Here is a 17,219-nt window from a genome sequence, read left to right as displayed (position 1 = left end):
AGGGACTCTGGGGATGTGTTCTTCAAATAGCTTCATTCAATCAACAAGATAGCAGAATGACAATCGCTCTTTCCCAGATACAATTCATGACGAACAAAGTCTTCTCATTTCCCTAATCGCCTCTCACCCTCCACCACCCTCCCCCCCCCCTTTAGCCATCAAGTCAAAAGTAAAGTAACAGTCAAACGCCATGCGCTCATGCGTTGTGGTACAGATAACCCGTCCCCAGGTTGCAAACAGAGATTAGTAAGACTGTAGAGAAAAAAATGTAGGGGTATAATCATAAGTCGTTCCTTGGTGCTCGATTAATATAATTATTAGAGCAGATTTTGAATGCATTTCAGTGCGTAATCATCTCAGTCAGCGGTCACTGCAGGCCCTGGCTCAGCTGGCAAGCTGTCGTTCCCTCTCGAGTCGGTGCCCCTGGTGCTCTGTGCTGGGAGAATCTCAGGGTCGAAGATTTGGATGTCAAGCTGTGGAATAATCAGTCAGTACTGACCCATGAGATGGATGGACTTGGGATGCTCACCGTCATATAAGCCGTCTGTCTCAGAGGGACGATCTTGGGCGGCACAATGTTGTCATCTCCACCAGCTGTCTTCTCCATCTCCTTGTTCCACCGCTCGAGCCACCTCTCCAGCCTGGCAAGCCTGGCCTTCGCGCCCGTAAGTCCAAAGTCCTCCCACAACCATCCAGTCACTAGGCCGAGAACACCGTCGACGATATTTCGGACGTTGTACGGGTTATATATCGGAACAAGCTCCGAGTTCAGCTTATCAATGACCCTTCGAAACTCCACCTCGGACAGACCGGCCGGGTCGAGGATCTCGGGGTACATGTTGGAAAACGTGGGCGCAAGATCTCCCTCGAGCAGCCAGTCCCGTTTTATCCTGATTATCCGAGTGTTGACGTACTCCGAGGAGTCGACGGGTACATGGGGATTCAGGTGTGGGAAGCAAGGGTGTTGGGGTCCCCATTCATCGTCGTCGGCTTGTTCGTCGGGGTCGCCCAGGATGGACGAGTTGCTTGATGATATGGCTGATCCTATCCCATCTATCGAACCTGCCGAGGCCCGGCGCTCGTGGTCTTCTGGTCCTCGCTCGAGGTCCCGATCAAAGGACGTCGTTGGTTGCTGCTCATTTTCGTCGCTGGCCGTCATGACTGCTTTGCCCTTGCCCTTGTCAAGCTTCTGAAAGCTGCTTTGAGAACCCAATTCCGTGACCGTCACGTGTGGATTGATTCGCTCGTCGCGCCGCCTGAGCCTGGGAACCGCCCCGGCTTGCGCAATGTCCACCTCCTGCACCGCCCGAGATGGTCTTGTCGACGGGCCTGCTTCTGTCTCCTCGCTTGATTCCTTGGGGAAGGTGGGCGAGGGAGTGAGAGTGCCCTTGCTCTTCCGTTTTTCGTCGTATGAATGCCGCACAGATCGGGGCAAGCTTATCGTATCTCCACCAATCTGAAGACTGTTGCGCGGACCACCAGAATTGTTCCTTCCGTCTCGCTGCTCTGAAAGTGGTAACAATGGGGTGTCTCCGGTGATGGAAAGCGCGCCTCCGAGGTTGATGGATGGAAGGGAGACGTCGAGGGCAGGATACGGGATGGGGATGGTCGGCGGCGTGGGAGTCGACGGACGCCTAGGTCTCGGTGGAGATTCTAGCAGGAAGCGCGGTGTCGAATTGGTGGGATTCCAAAGACGGCCGGCGGAGGCTTGTCGGATGTGCTGCTGGGCGGTGGTCGTGGAGTCGCGAATGCGAAAGGGAGATTGCTGTTGAAGATAGCTCTGGCTTTGGAACCTTTGGTGGTGCTGATGCTGGCGTGGGGGTTGAGATAGGGGAGGAGTGCGCGGGAGGGCCACGCCTGGGAGCGTCACAGCCGGGACAGGAAATCGGGCTTGGGCTGGCTGTTCAGGATGATTGTCGACGGGATCATTCCGTGGAGCACGGGAGTGAGGGTGAGGGTGCGGGTGAGGGTGAGCATGGACATGCTCTGGACTCAAGGCGGTGAATTCAATTGATCGACGATTATCTCGGAGCGGAGCGTGTGAAGCCGTTGGAACAGATGGGGAGCCGCTGAAACGGCTTTGACGGCTCTGGGCTTCGGCGGGTGGGTGGTGTGGATGGCTGGGCCTGAGCCTGGACCTCTTCCTGTGCGTGTGCGTGTGCGTGTGCGAGGGCGAGTGCGTGTGCTTGTGCCCGTCCCTGTGAACTGCCGTCCGATTAAGCGCTGCGGGGTCAGATCTCCAGATCCTAAAAAGGGAGATCGCGCCTGTCCCTCGTGCAGTGGTTGTCGCCCTCGATGGTGTTTGGCTGCAAGTTGCAGGTGCAGGTACAGGTGCAGGTGTAATTGCAGGTGCAGGTGCAGCCGCAGCCACAACTTGTTAGCAGCACGAGTCCTTCGCCGTGGGTCCAAGCACAAATGGCACGGGCACGAGCACGCGCTGAGGAAGTCTGAATTTTGCGGTGGTGGAGCAGGGCCGGAAATTGAGATTGGCCTGCCAGGGCTGGAGCACCGGCGCCGACTCAGCGTTAGGATCAGAATCTGGCGATTTCGATTGCAATTCCCACCTGCAGAAATGGTGGTTCGGTGTCCCCGTGCGACGGATACTTTTGGGTCGGTACGGGCAGCCGTGTGAGCACGAGATTTGGGTTCGTGCAGCGAATATGGAGAAGGAGAGGGAGAAGTAGGGAGAGAAGAAGGATGGTAGCCCGTTGGCGGCGAGGATGGCGGCGGCTCCCGCCGGTCGACCTGCAGTAGTGTCCAGAGACTCGGATGCACGTCAGAAAACGGCGTCCTGTGGGCACTCGCACTGGTGGTTGTGGTGAGCGCAGCGGGCGCGGGCTGGCAGTCAGAAGCAGAGTAAAAAGAATGGCAGATCCAGATCCAGATCCAGATCTGATTCCCGAGGGTCAGGGGCAGAGTGCAAACGGCTGACTCCAGATGGTCGCAGTCGTTTTCTCCAAACCCAAATGCTACCATGACAGTAGCCTGAGTCGCTGCCTGCTCGTCATGCGTGCTGGCTCGGCAGTGGTCTTGTCTGGCTTGGTCTTGTCTGGTATGCCCCAAGACATGCGCGACAGTCGGAGCCGGTTGGCGTTGACTCCGTGAAGAAGAGATGCGGCAAGGGGAGGAGCAGGAGGAGCAGGAGGAGGAGGGAAAGACAGAGGAGTGGTAGTGACGGTTCTGACAGTTCTGACAGTTCTGGTGAAAAGGGTTTCTCCTACTCCGACGGGCAGAAAGAAGGGATGTCTTCGCTTATGTCTCGTGGCGCGGGATTGCAGTCGGGTAATACTGAGGCGTCGGTCCAAGTGAAACTCGAAAGTCTATGAACAGACAGGAGGCGAGGCCTGGTGAAGCGATATCGCGCGTGTGTGGCCCGTCTTCCGTGAGCCGCGAGTCTGACCGCATGCACAGCACACGCAGCAATCGATCGGATCTGGCGGCTGTTGGTTGTAAGTTTGTGTGTGATATCGAGTACAGTCAGTCAGTGGTCAAGTCTCGTCTCTGCAGAGGTTGATCGTCAGGCCAATTCGGGTCAGGTCAGACAGTACAGTCAGGTCAGCTCTGGTCTGCTCGCCGGACGGAATTCTTTGAAAAATTCTGTCGTCTTCGCCGTAGTAATATAGTTACTAGCGTCGGGGGCCAACATCTCAGATTGGCCATTTGGATAAAATGCTTGAGCTGGACGAGAATAACCTCGCATCCCTGAACATAGGCCTGTGTCTAAAGCTCTGCGCGTGTCTGGCGCCCATGGATGTTGGATGCAAGCCCGTGCAGGACATGTGCGTAGGGCTGGCTGGGACCAGCTTGTGCGCAGGGCTCTCATCAGCAGGTGTCGATCTTCCCTGGCCCTCCCTACACGGAGGTTTTCTTGCAGTCATTTCGTCGTCGCCGAGCCTCATGCGCGCATGCAAAAGCGGGATGCTACCCGCCCCAGGGGTAAGGCGGTTGGGTGCAAAGCGCATGATACACGTGCAGCATCGTCATCACAGTAAACGAGAGCATATTGCTTGCACACCTTGCTGGACATCTCGTCCAGTGGAGGGAGATTTGGCATCTCGAGACCACTCATCCGACACTGACGATTGCAATATCAGTGACTCGGTGAAGGCGTTGGGAAAAATTGTACCGTTCTCGTCGTCGCGGTCCCCTGCAAATATAGAGGCCGTTTGGGATGAAATGGACTGGCATTGCCAGTCGTCATCTGAAGAAGAGTGGGCTACTCGACCGTCGCCCTGGCTGTTGACCTCATCTTGCGGGCTACTATCGAAAGCTAAAAAGGCACAAAGGATGCAATCTTGAGGGATTGCTTGCCAGACTTGCATGGGCATCCGGATATCCCTGCCGAATCGGCTCAAGGCCCTGGCCGACTGCTAGACTGGGGCCATCCGAGCTGTCGGGAGCCCACAATAAATTGACCACCCAGAGCTGAGCTGAGCTGTCCAGTGCTGTCCTGAGCTGTCATTGATGATGAAGCTGTCTCCGTACCCACGAGTGCCGGCTGGGGCGAGCTGGGCTCTCCGGGCCAGCAATAATCTCCGAGCACTGGGGTATCAGGGCGCTGCAGGGCTGTCAATTGCGTGTAAGAGTCTCGTATCCAGAATCGAGGCTGCGGATATCCCGGGTCTTTATATTCTGTGCCTGTGCCATGCCCGTTTGAGCAAAGGAGTTGATGATTATTCATCTACCTACCTGGACTAGCACTGCCTAGGTACATACAGTACAGTAGGTGTTGCAATATGTAGCGCCCAAAACCTCTCAAGGCCTACCTTTTTTTATCCAACAGCGCCTGTCCGCACACTTTAGCAGGTTAGACACTTTTTGGCACTGCAAGGGACGAAAAAGACAGGCCTGGTGACGTCGTGATTCGCGAACCCCCAACTTCTTTCTCCAACACGCCCGTCCAAATGAGGTGAGGCGCATTCCACTGCCGCTGCACCTTCCCTCCAGCCGCGCAGGATCGCCGCTGCCATGTCCTGTTTGAGTAACGTGTCCCACGACTTTGCGCCTGTGTGTACAACACAACGCGCTCCTAGCTCTGAGGGCGGGACATGAACCATCATCCAGTCACCCCTTCGCTCGTCCCGTCACACCATGTCCTGACCCATACCGTACGCATACCTGCCAGCAAACCTCAGGCCCACGCTGCATCACACTGCCGCCCCGCCTTTCCGCTTCCTCGTCCTAAGTCTCCTCACTCTCCCTTCCATCCACAGCTGCCCCAAGATGAGGCTCACATAGACTGTCGTCCATGATCCCAAGGTGTCTTGTCTTCGCGGCAAGTCATTATGGACACCCTCACCGCCCAAGATGTGTCGTCGCCGCCACAGCCACCCCAACCATCCCGGTCCTCTCCTCCAGAGCGTCCTACCTCTCCTCGTGCGACCACGACTTCCTTCTCTTACCCCTCCAGCTCTGCAACAGCATCTGGCTCTCCTCCCGCTCCACCAGGACACACGATCCGTCGTTCAATAACCATAGATGAGGCCTCGCGGCTCCGCGGCGGAGCCTCTCTTACCTCCCATCCCTCATCCGAGAACCTCGAGTCGCCTTCCAATGGCCTCCGACGGCGCAGCTCAACCTTCTCCGACTTCAGCATATCTGAAGCTCGACGCTCAATGCGAGATGGCACCCAGGATATCCTGAACCCAAGTGGGGCGAAACATGACATGGGCCAGGACAGCTCCGGTGCTCTGGCCAACCTGCCCATCGCTTTTGCGCTGCTGCCAGCCTTGGTCGGAGTCTTGTTTGAGGGAGGCAGCCAGCTTATAACCGATGTCATGCTCCTTGGCCTGGTATTTGTCTTCCTCCGATATACCGTCACGCAGCCATGGCAGTGGTATCACTCGGCCCAGGAATTACGTATTAGGCAGGAAGTTGGGCTGGAGCACGTATCCGAGGATGGAAGTGAATCGGACATCGCGCCAAGCAAGAGGGCGTCTATCGTGACGTTGGACGATGTCCCCGAAGAGACGCTTCAGGATGAACAGCAGTCCTCTCAGCCGATGCAGCAACATCCTGAGACGCGGAGAAACCTTGAGGGGAAATCACCCGTGGAACGGCCCAGCCGCACACGTTCCCAGGAAGCAGCTGTCAACGAGCTCTACGTTCATGAAGTCCTGGCTCTGGTATCATGCTTTCTCAGCCCCGTCATAGGCGCATACCTTCTTCATGCCATTCGCAATCAGCTTAGCCGGCCCTCTGAAGGACTCCTTACCAACTTTAATATCTCAGTGTTCCTCCTTGCAGCAGAGCTCCGCCCCTTGTCCCACGCTCTCAAACTCATACAGGCACGCACGCTGCACCTCCAGAGAATAGTCAGGCTCACTCCTACTCCAGCCTCGACAAAAGAACAGCTTGAGGAGATGCGTCTCCGCGTCGCGCAGCTTGAGCTCCGTGCCGAAGCAGCCGAGGCAGTGACAGCACAGTCCCTTGAGATCTCAGCGCAGCGGCAGCAACAGCAGCAAAATAGTAGTCTGAAGCAAGGGCCAGCACTCGTCAGGGAAGTGCGAAATGCGATCCAGCCAGAATTGGACGCGTTGAACCGTGCGGTTCGACGATATGAGAAAAAGGCGACAGTGTTGGCGTTGCAGACAGAATCGCGGCTGGGCGCTGTCGATACCCGGCTGAGCGATGCGATAGCACTCGCGGCAGCTGCTGCAAAGCAGAGCGATCAGTCACAGTGGAGCTATACTGCGCTGTTGAGATGGTGCGTGGATTCTATCGTGTCTTTCATCCTGATTCCATATCATGTGGTCCTGTATCTCGTGATGTGGCCATTCAAATTGGTCGCAGGGCTGTTGCTGCGAAAAGGATCGTCAAGAAAAGACGGTCGACCGTCCGGGCCAGGAAGATCTGGACGGGGCTATGGAAAGGTATCAAAACCCGGCTCCGGATCGGAAAGGGACCGATATAGAGATCGAGTTCCGTCGAGACTGTCGAGGAGGTACAGTCCCTGAGTTGCCTTCACTTGTTATCTTCACTTTGCTTCTTACGTTTCAAAAACAGCACTTGGTCTGGTCCTTGTGGGCACTTGACATATGATACCAAAAGATTCAACACGGTGAAACAACACCTGGGTAGAGGAGCGTGTTCGGAAGTTGGCGCGAAGACGCACGGAGTCGACGGCACGGAATGTCTACGTGATTTCGACGGAGACGAAGCAGAGCGGAGTATTATGATTTGAAAGACCAATTTTGAGCGTCTGCCAGGCGCCTTGTTCGATTTGAATGGATGCGCTCGATGGCAAAACGGCACATTGTTCACGGCGGGCATGTCCACAGTCTATGCCTTCTTCTTTGTTGGTCTCAATGCGTGAGGCTTGCTAGATCACACAATGGGACAATTATCTCCTCACCTTGATTTTGAGTGTCGGGATACTCGATGCCGGATGGTGGCCGGTATGAAAGGTTAAAAAGATCCAGTGCATGGAAACCGTCTCAAATATGCAGGTTCGAACTCTACTATGCAGGTGAAATCGAGATTCACCTTTCCCAATACCACTCTGTCAGTAGAAATCACGCTCTACGGGAAATGCGCCGACTTCAGCTCTATTCGCGCTTGCGTGCGAGTGAAATAATCTGCCCCATCACGGTGACGTGCAGGTTTGGGCTGGGCCTGTCTTAGTTCTGGGAAGACAACAGCCATCCTATCCTGACACCACGTGTGTGATGTGTCACCCACCGTAGGTATGCAGAAGCAGATGTATTTGTCAAGCTTTCTCCAGCGAAGCATATACTGTGCGGATGGTGCAATTTGTCCGTGCTCACTCGATCACCCCCAACCACCACCTATGCAAGGTCAGTGAGGCCTGTTATGTTCAGATGGGCGAGATCTTGCGACGAACTGCTACCCTCCCCCCCCCCCTTTTCCCGTTCGTCCCAGAGCGCCGGAGCCGCGGGCAATGACGGACCACCGCGCTCGCAATTTTGGCGTCTCCTGCGCCTTGCCGTTTGCCGCGTGGGCGTTTATGTGTGTGTGTGCCAATGATTCATATCGCGTCCGACTCAGGAAACTTCATTGCAAGCTGAGCTGCTAGTCTTTTTCCCTCTGCCGAGATGGGGGCCCTTCTTGGGTATTGCCGATGTGCGCTTGTCGTGGTTGACGCGCAGCTCCGGCCATCGCACAGCGCCGCTGGGGGCCGCGCAGCCTGGTTTCATGCAGACGAGGGCCTCTCGGGAGGAGGCTGTGTGGTTGAGATGCAGGCACCGTTGAGGCGGGAGATGGGCTGGTGTCTGTGGGCATGAAAAGCAAGCAATCTGTTTCCCTTTCCTGAATTCGTCTTCATCAAACTATTTGCTTGGTGATTACGAGAGGGGGCCAAGCCTCGCAGGTGCTCATTTGTTGGCTGGGCAGGCTGGCCGCACGGCAGCCCATCATGCGCCGACTTTTTTCTTTCTCGTGCGAGAAGCCCGATCCGGTGAAGTATTGGTTTATCAGTCTACTCGGACGAGCTGTGGCCTTTTTTTTTTGTTCGCGTATCGAGCTCCATTCTCGGGAAGGAGGAAGTGGAGCCCCTATTCGGGCCCCACAGGCCCAGAGGGAAAACTTCAACACACGTGCATATTATAGTAGGTACTACGTGGGTATGTATCGCGGTACATCGCCGTTCAGGAGCAACAAGGCCCCATCGTCAGATTACTCTGCTCCGATCTGGTTGGCCAAAGCTCAAAAAGTCGCCGAGGGGCTCTATAGAAGTCTTGTATATTCAGTGTTGCTATTTTCACTCCCAACCTGAAACTGTAAAAAACCAGGACCAGCCGGCAAGGACAGGCCGAGGGGAGGCGTGGCTGAAGATCGAAAAGGCGGATCCGAGGGTGTAGCAAGTTTATGGGTGAATTCATGCACGAAGGTTCAAGGAGAATAAAAAGGGGGCACAACGAAATGTTGCCATTTTGGACATGAACTTGCTTCTTTTGGGCTGTCAAACGAAAGACCACAGAGGGGGAGACGCGTGGTTTCTTGCGCGACGTGAGAAAAGTTCCCCAGCAGGCTGCGCAGCCAACCTTGGCCCTCACCCCGGTCTATGACCGTTTGCGGACGGTTGTACAAGTCGCCTCCTGGACTGGAAATCGTCACACAAGGGCGGCCGTGAGGGCACGACCTCACCGTGCTCACCCATCCTGGCATCACGAAGAAGACTCCTACCCAGAGACTTCAAGGAGTTATGAGCTCTGGGCAGATGTTCGTCTGGCCCGAACTGGCCACCGTTCGCGACTCCTGGCGACATCGGGGCAAGTTGGGCGCGACGCGTTCTTGGTACCGAGGGTTCGAGCCCAGCGCCAGAGGTGGGTGGCGTCGACGCGCCAGATGAGATCGTCCGTCTTCAGGAAAGAAAGCTCCTGCACGGGAGAATCCAGTACGTACATACATCCAGGCTTTGGACCTCCGATTGGCAGCGATGCAACGACGGTGCTGGTGGCCGGCTGCAAGCCCGCCTGCCTCCAGCCAGCCTGCGTGCAGCAAGTCGCCTGCGAGATAGATTTCGTGATCGTAAATGAGGGGAAGTCTCTACCTCTGTCTCTGTGTCTCTCTGTTGCCTTGGATGCATTCAGCAGCGAACCGGTGTGTCTGTGCATCTCGATTGTAGCCGGCCCACCCTGGGAGGAATAAGATGCGTGCACGGTAATGGTTCACGGCCGGGTTGCCTAGCGGCCCCAACAGCGTGGAAGGCATCGCGGAGGACAATTTCGGTGTCTGGAATGAGTAGTACACCTCTGCCGTAAACAATCATCATCTAGCGACTCACTGTGACGCAGCGGTGACGGGCGATGGAGGAGAATTTCTTGGAAATGCAAATGGGGATTTCCGGTGCTGCAGCGAACTAAGGTGCTGCTCATCAGGTGCGTGATTGACTGAGTGGTGGATCAGGACTCTCTCCCATCCTGGTCGTGGTGTGGCCCATCCCTGCCGCCTTGTCAGGTACCGTCGACTGGGGGCTGAGGCAAAGATGTACATAGCGGCGTCTTGGTTTTCCTTTTGGAAACTCATTCTCGAAAGCAGCCTACTCAACCAGAGAACATCGATATATATATATATATATAAGACTTTATTGAAATGCCAAGCACAGATGAAGTCTAGCTAGATGATAATATCGGGCTTTTTCTTGTCGTAGACAGGCGGTGGCAGGCGCCTCTGTCTCAACTCTGGGCGCCTCTCATCCACACTCGAGCCACAGTACCAAGCCAAGGTACCTGCCTGCTTGTCCGGCAGCACGGGTAGATCCCGGTCATCCGATCTAATTTAGTGCCAAATGTCAGGCCAGTGGATATCGCACGACCCGCAGGTCAAAGCTGACTCGAGCCAGCCTGTCTGTCATTCAGCCATTCTGGAGCCAGTTCTGCCCTGCTAACCCTGTCAAGCCGACCTCATCTCAAGAGCTCCGTCTGGGTCGATGACATGTGCCTTCTTTCGTTGCTACATGACGACGAGCACGCCTAGATCTACAGCATTCCGCAGCAGAGATTTCTACCCAGTCCCAAGTACCACCAGGTGCTCTCCGTACCGTACCTTACCGTTCATCGGCCAAACCTTCTTGGGCGACATTCTCGTCCCGATCTGCTGCTGCTCCTCCGCCCTGACTGCTGGTGCAATCTCCCAATCGTCCAGCCGACCAGTCGGATGCCTCTCTGCTTCTTCGCAGCGCCTCAATGGGACTTCATGCTGCACGCGGCAGACCGGGGGTGCACGCCAGGAAAAGGAAAACCCAGGCGTTACTGACGTTTGACATCGGAACAGCGCTGCAGAAGAGAGATGAGCCCGGCCTTGTGACTGCAACCACCGCACTTCACATCCCATCCGGGGCATTTCCAATCATTAATAAAAGGGTCCTGTTCAATGTGGCCCCCGGCCTGCCGTTGAGCTGCATAGCCCACGGGGGTGCTACATCTGTACCTGTCTGTCCGAAAAGGGCCACGATGGGGACCAGCACCCCTGGCTGCCCCAGAGAAACCCAGGCGCCGCCATGACAGAAGGGGGAATTTCTCGTGGCATCATGGGTAGGGTAGGTAAAGGCTCTCGTCTCATCTACATCCATGTGCGGTACCTCATCGGACCCATCCTCAAGCCGATCTCTCTGAGGTGCAAGCTTGTCCACCTTTCTTTAATTCTCCTCCTGCCGCTGCTATCCTCCAGTTCTCCATGGTAACCAATGTTTGATCGCCCATTCGTTCCGTCCCTAGCCTTGCCAGCACTCAGTCGGCTTCGTCGTTCTTTATACATCGGTATTCACCGGTATTCTCCAGTCCACTCGTTTGTCCACTCCACACCTCTTGGAGGTGGACTTTTCTTTGCCTTGCGTTGGAGTACATACGGGAACGTCGTACTCGATAGCCTAGACCTACCAACCCGCATCTTCCTCACTTCACTCGTCATTACATCGACAGCCTGGGCCCGTCTCGTCTAGCTCAGACCCGATACCCCTCCGCTGAACTCTGTTTGATCCGTCCAGCCCTCTTGTTTCTTCGGCCAATATTGTTTGATCTCCCATCTTCTGGCGAGTCGCCTTGTGTTTCGTGCTTCTCGGCCGACCACAGTCTCTCCCTCTTCCCTACATACCCGTCCCCCATTCCCACTTTTGTTGGCGGAGGATGAGTCTCATTCGCCTTCTTCACATCTGCTAACTGGCGTGCCCTTCTCTCTTCCGCACCTCCTCACCCGGGTCATAGGGAATTGTGAGAAATCACCTGGGAGGCATTAGTAGTACCCAGCGGTCTCCTCAGTCGCACATGATGAGGGCCAACCCGTCGCCACGGTTATGGGGGGTTCTCCTATGCTTCCTCCTATGCTTCAACATCGTCTTGGCGGGTGTTGCGCGGCCACTTCCACGACAGGATGACACAAGCGATGCTACTGCCACGACTGCCTCTCCCTCTTCGACTGGAGATGCCGTCTCAACATCCCCCGCTGCCTCGTCAGATAGCACAGCGACTCCTGAGGTGGACAGCTCCTCGATCCTGTCCTCAGTATCTGCGACAGGGACCGGCACCGCTCCAGTCCCCACAGTGACAGGTGGTACCAACGATCTTAATTCCACCCTCTTTAACAGTAGGTGATATTGTCAGTATATTACATGACTGAGCTGTGTTGACACGGTGCCTAGTTACTATCGCTGCGGGTGATCTACCCTTGGAGCCACGCGTTACTCCAGGTTTCTCCGTCGCCGGTGTCATTCTGATATTAACGGGCGCTGCCTACACTCTCGTCGGCATCAAGACTCGGTGGTTGCACTGCTTCCTTTCTGCCGGCTTTCTGGCCGCCATCGGTGTGACAGTTCTCATCATCTATGTCATGAACCCGCCAATCTCAAACGGTGTTCAGGGTGCTTACGTTGTTGCTGCCACTGGCACAGGGCTCTTGCTTGGCGGTGCGGCCCTCGTCTTCAAGGAAGTCACGGAATGCCTCGCGTGTTTGCTGGGCGGCTTCAGCCTGGCCATGTGGCTCCTGACGCTGAAGGAAGGCGGCCTGCTCGGCTCAGGAGGGGCCGGCGTGACCATTTTCATCGCCGTCTTTGCGGCTGCCGGATTTGCGGGCTATTTCAGCCGATGGACGAGGGCTCAGTTCATGATAACCTGCATTTCCCTCAGCGGAGCGACGGCAGTTGTCATCGGAATCGACTGCTTCAGCCGTGCTGGGCTCAAGGAATACTGGGTCTGGATTTGGGACTTGAACGACAATTTGTTCCCTCTTGGTGCGGATACGTATCCCCTTACCAGGGGAATCAGAGTTGAGCAGGCTTGCACGATTATCATCGCCTTGATCGGCCTTGTGTCCCAGAATAAGCTTTGGCTTATCATCAAGGAACGCCGGGCCAGGAAAGAAGAGGAGAGGATCCAGGCAGAGGCCGAAAATCAAGAACACGAGGCAAACATAGGCAGGGAAGTTGAGAGGGCGAATGAAGCGGAGAGATCCCGATGGGAGGCTGTCTATGGCGAAGGCAAGAACCCAATGAAGGTGCACATGTCAGAGGATTCCGGTGTTGGTGATATCTACAGCGAAAGAAAGTCTCGCAACAGTGGTACCACGACCACCGCCACGGCCACCCGCCGCTCCACGGTCGATGAAAGGGAAGAAATTGAAATGGCCGAGATCCCCATTGCCGAGGAGGCGGGAGCTGGCAATGCCGTCGGCGTTGCAGTCACAGAGCTCGAAGGGGATCAACCCAGCACGCCCCCAAAGACCAAGACGGCAGCAGAAAAGGTGCTCGACAGGAACGCAGACGGTATGGTTACCGTCCGCGTTGCAGCTGATGACCTTGATGCTGGATCCCCCGCCGCGGAGACAGAAAAGGAGGAAAAGGTGTGGCTTATCGGCGATGATGGAGAAGCGCGACTCGTCCCCAAGGCGTCTGCAGAATTCAGGGCCAAGTCTTCAACACCAACGCCGAATCTTGTGTCCCTTCCCTTTAGGGTTCCTGCCGAGGTTGGTGCAGCAGGCGACGACGATCGATCTGAGACACGAAGCAATGTGAGCAGGAGAAGCTCGCTTGCCAATCGTCTCTCTGTTGGGTCGGCCGACCTGTTCCGAAGGATATCGCAGCGATCCTTGGGAAAGAAGGTGGATACTACCGCTCGAGGAAAGGGCGAGAGCAGGGAGGATCTGACCTCACCCGTGAAGGACGACAATGAGTCCATGGCGGCAACTCTGGATCAGTCAGATGGATACAGTGATGGAGCAATCACTCCGACGGCTGAGAGACCCTTTAGCATGGAGATCAAGGCCGAGTTGGCCGATGAGGAGACACCAAAGAAGGCTCTAGCAAAGAGACCAACTTCAGAAGCTACGGTCTCAACCGCCATTCTGAATTCACCGGCAACCGACACAAACGCAGCCAATTTCCCAGACACGACTAAGTTTAAACCGAGCCTAGACTCAAAGGTTACATCAGAAAAGGCAAGCGAGAAGCAAGCGGAGGAATCATCGCCCTCAGAGAAATCATCGCCTGCCGGGGAAGAGAGCATGTCCAAGGCAGGCAAGTCGATCGCATCTGAGGCTGATTCTGGTCCTCTGAGCCTGACGAAGGACCGACTTCCTCGTGGCCTCTCAAAGATCGCTTTGACGTACCGAACGAATGAATGGGCGAAGCACCTGTCAAATGCTGAGATGCCTTCACCGGCCGAATTGCGGATCCCGCAAGAGCCCGAGCCAGAACTGGTTGAGGCCGCAGCCGTTGAGGAGAAAGCAGCGCCGGTGAATGTGGATGAGCTGAAGAAGACGGCTCTGGACGCCACTCCTCCGCCTGCCATGCCCAGAACTGTCTCTTCGATGTCAGCCCAGCGACCGGCGAATCTGGCAGTCCCTGGCAGCAATGTGCCAGTCAAGTCACCACCGCGCTCACCAAGCAACCTCGAACCATCAACACCCCCACGGCCTCAGCTCTCACCAAGCCAGCGAGTATCTTCGGACATGCGACGCGCTTCTGGACGGGCCGTATCTGCAGTTGCGGAGGAAGACGACAACAAATCCGTCATCAGCACAGACAGCAGGAAAGCTGCGAGGACGGCTGCGGCGGCTGCCCTCACAGGCGAAGGGGCCGGTGGGGTATCGCCCATGCCCTCGAACGGAAACAGCACTCCTCCGAGACCACCGATCCCCGGTCTGGTCTCATACGACAGCCCGCAGACTCTAATCGGCCAACGCGATCTGCTCATGCGTAAGAAGAACTCGGTGCTCCGGCCAGACTCTGTCCAACCGGGCAAGGTCAGCCCACCCTCGTCGGCCTCGGTTTCTGAAGCTGGCTCCGTGCGAGGTGTTGCGCCAGCAGCCGCTTACGGAACAGTAGCCGCGCTGCCTCCACCTACCATGCGGGACCCCTACGCCGCACGCAGCGCACCCAACAGCCGCCGGAGCTCCGGGACCGCGGCCATCTCGGGCTCGGTACCGGTGGACGCCGACGACCTCCCACTCAGCCAGCGCAGGACGATGATGCGTCAGGCCAGCATGACGTCTGTCAACAGCGGCTCGCTCGTGGGCGGGGCGAACTTCAACTCGCACCAGCCTCAGCGCACGTCCACCATCCCCAACCAGGTGGTGCGGGACTCGCAGCTCGCCAGCTTCAGGCAGTCGGTCCAGCAGAACCTGCGCGCCACGCCCTCGGGGCTCCCAGCAGTGAACGCGAACGCGCAGCTCGGGTACGGCGGGGGGTACCACGCCAACGGCAGCAGCAGCAGCGTGCAGGCGCAGCAGGGCCCGCTGATCAACTCGATTTACGGGGTGCCGGGGACATCGTCCGCGAACTCGCTGCCGCAACACGTGGTGCGGCAGAGCCACGACGCCGAGGTGCAGCGCGACATCGAGACGCAGCGGAGCTTCATGATGGGTCAGCGGCAGGCTGAGGCGCAGAAGCGGCAGACGCTCAAGACGGAGCGGGAGCGCGCGGGCAGGATGTTCGAGCAGCGCATCCGCACCGATCGCGACATGTTGGAGATGCACCGCGAGGCCATGCGCAAGATGCAGAGGCGTGCCAGCCAGGCGGACCAGCGGATGCAGTAAGTTGTTCCTAGTGCGGAAAGAGGCCGGCCGCAGATTTTTAACGACTAGACCTTAATGTTTTTCATGAATGGTACATTGGTGTTACATGTGGCTGGGAAAAATATATGGAGGGCTTGGATTTACTTGTATATATAAGATACCCATGATATGACCTCTACTGGTGTGCTTTAATCTTGGTGATGAGGGAGGCTTCGATGGATATCTTGTATGTGAATGGTTGCGCCTGTTTAATAATGGGTCAGCACTTGAAAATAAGAATATGGGATGATCTGCATAAACGTCTGCATAGCCAACATGTCAAAAAGCATATTGTGCGTGTTCAAAAGAAAAGTCATGGCCCAAGAACCAAGACTTGGAATGTGTAACATACTGTATGTCCTGTGCCTCTGTGTGCTAGACCTATCTGACTCACCGAGAGATAAGTGATTTAGTCAGCCAGTGGAAAATGCAATGGCTAAAGGCTGGGCAATGAACCAAAGAATCACAGATGAAAGAGAACAGATAGAGGGTATCACCAAAAAACCACAGGCCTTCAAGCAAAAAAACCAAAAAATGAATCGGAAGTAGCTACAACTGGTTTCGATCCAGCGACCTCCGGGTTATGAGCCCGGCGCTCTTCCCCTGAGCTATGTAGCTGTTGAAAAACGTTGGATTTGCAATATTATAAAGCTTAGTAGCGTTGTGGGTCTGCCGAGGAATTGATGGGCACCGAGGTGCCGATCCCGCTACCACCGCTGGCCAGCGCTGGTCAACGGTGCAGTCCACAGTGTTCTCAAGCTGAGGTCTGGCTATCAACATTCAAATAACTCTCCAATTTATATCTGAAGACCGATGCGTTACTTTGGGAACCAGGACTTGTAGGGTTTGTTGAAGTAGAGGAGTAATACTGCCTCGGCGAATTCTCGACTCCAACGCCTGCCGCCCAAACTGGACTCCAAATGACTTGAATCCTGCTCCACACTCGTTTTCCACTCAACAACTCAAACCCATTCACAAATGGTGTCTCTTCTAAAGACATTCAACTTAATCCATATATGGGAGCATATCGGGGCTGGCACGTGACATCTTGAGGCTCTGCCCGCGGACGGGAGCGGGAAGACCCTCAACCTTAACCATGTACATGGTGTGGCTCCACTGCTGGAAGGCACGCCTGCGCGCCTTCCCTCTTGCCCAAGTGCGAAACTGACACTGAACCATTATTTTTGTACCTCATTCCAATAATTTAAATCCATTGCTTTTCAATAGCTACATAGCTTAGGTGAAAGAGTTACCCCAGTGTCGAGACGCAATCGCATCTTGATACAAGCAAGGAGACGACTGGTCGCGTTCGATTGTATAAGCTCTCAGTAAGACAGATGAGTAGTGGAGTGGCAATGAAGCCACGGCTGTGCTAAGCCCAAGATTAACTGGTCAGTCTGTCGCCTCGACGAGTCTATTCTCACTGTCAACCGACTGGCGACCAATATGATCAAAAGGCTCGGCCGGAGAGGTGACGGCTGGCACTGGCGAGCCCTTCGTCGTGGAACAGGAGATGGGGAAAAGGGACACAATGTGTTTCCAGGTTTCTAAGCTTTTCGGGTAGCCCTTGTGAACACGAGTTCATCCGACACTGAATTCATGTTCTAGGGTTGTCAGTTGTATGCAACAACAACTTCACATAGAGCAAAATTACTAAGGCAACTTGGTAATCTGGACATTTCAGGGGTCGCATTCTCCAAAAGCAGTGAATTCCA

At 55.6% G+C, this 17,219-nt stretch overlaps 3 protein-coding genes across 3 annotated transcripts; 2 read left to right on the top strand and 1 right to left on the bottom strand.

The window, feature by feature from the left end:
- Positions 1-356: 356 nt before the first annotated feature.
- On the bottom strand, positions 357-1,983 carry J7T55_007493 (uncharacterized protein; the record flags this gene model as incomplete). Its single annotated transcript, XM_053144262.1, has 3 exons — positions 357-473; positions 530-1,793; positions 1,880-1,983. The coding sequence occupies 3 exons, from the start codon at positions 1,981-1,983 to the stop codon at positions 357-359; spliced, it is 1,485 nt and encodes a 494-aa protein (XP_052993183.1).
- A 3,302-nt stretch (positions 1,984-5,285) lies between these two features.
- Positions 5,286-6,913, top strand: J7T55_007492 (uncharacterized protein; the record flags this gene model as incomplete). Its single annotated transcript, XM_053144261.1, has 2 exons — positions 5,286-6,706; positions 6,793-6,913. 2 exons carry the CDS (start codon positions 5,286-5,288, stop codon positions 6,911-6,913), a joined length of 1,542 nt encoding a protein of 513 aa, XP_052993182.1.
- A 4,813-nt stretch (positions 6,914-11,726) lies between these two features.
- Positions 11,727-15,486, top strand: J7T55_007491 (uncharacterized protein; the record flags this gene model as incomplete). Its single annotated transcript, XM_053144259.1, has 2 exons — positions 11,727-12,042; positions 12,098-15,486. 2 exons carry the CDS (start codon positions 11,727-11,729, stop codon positions 15,484-15,486), a joined length of 3,705 nt encoding a protein of 1,234 aa, XP_052993181.1.
- Positions 15,487-17,219: the final 1,733 nt, after the last annotated feature.

The sequence above is a fragment of the Diaporthe amygdali genome (assembly GCF_026229845.1).
Source record: "Diaporthe amygdali strain CAA958 chromosome Unknown NODE_16_length_960263_cov_65_539585, whole genome shotgun sequence".
Classification (NCBI taxonomy): Eukaryota; Fungi; Ascomycota; class Sordariomycetes; order Diaporthales; family Diaporthaceae; genus Diaporthe; species Diaporthe amygdali.
Note: the sequence above shows the minus strand (reverse complement) of the source record. Positions and strands in the feature narration are given on the sequence as shown.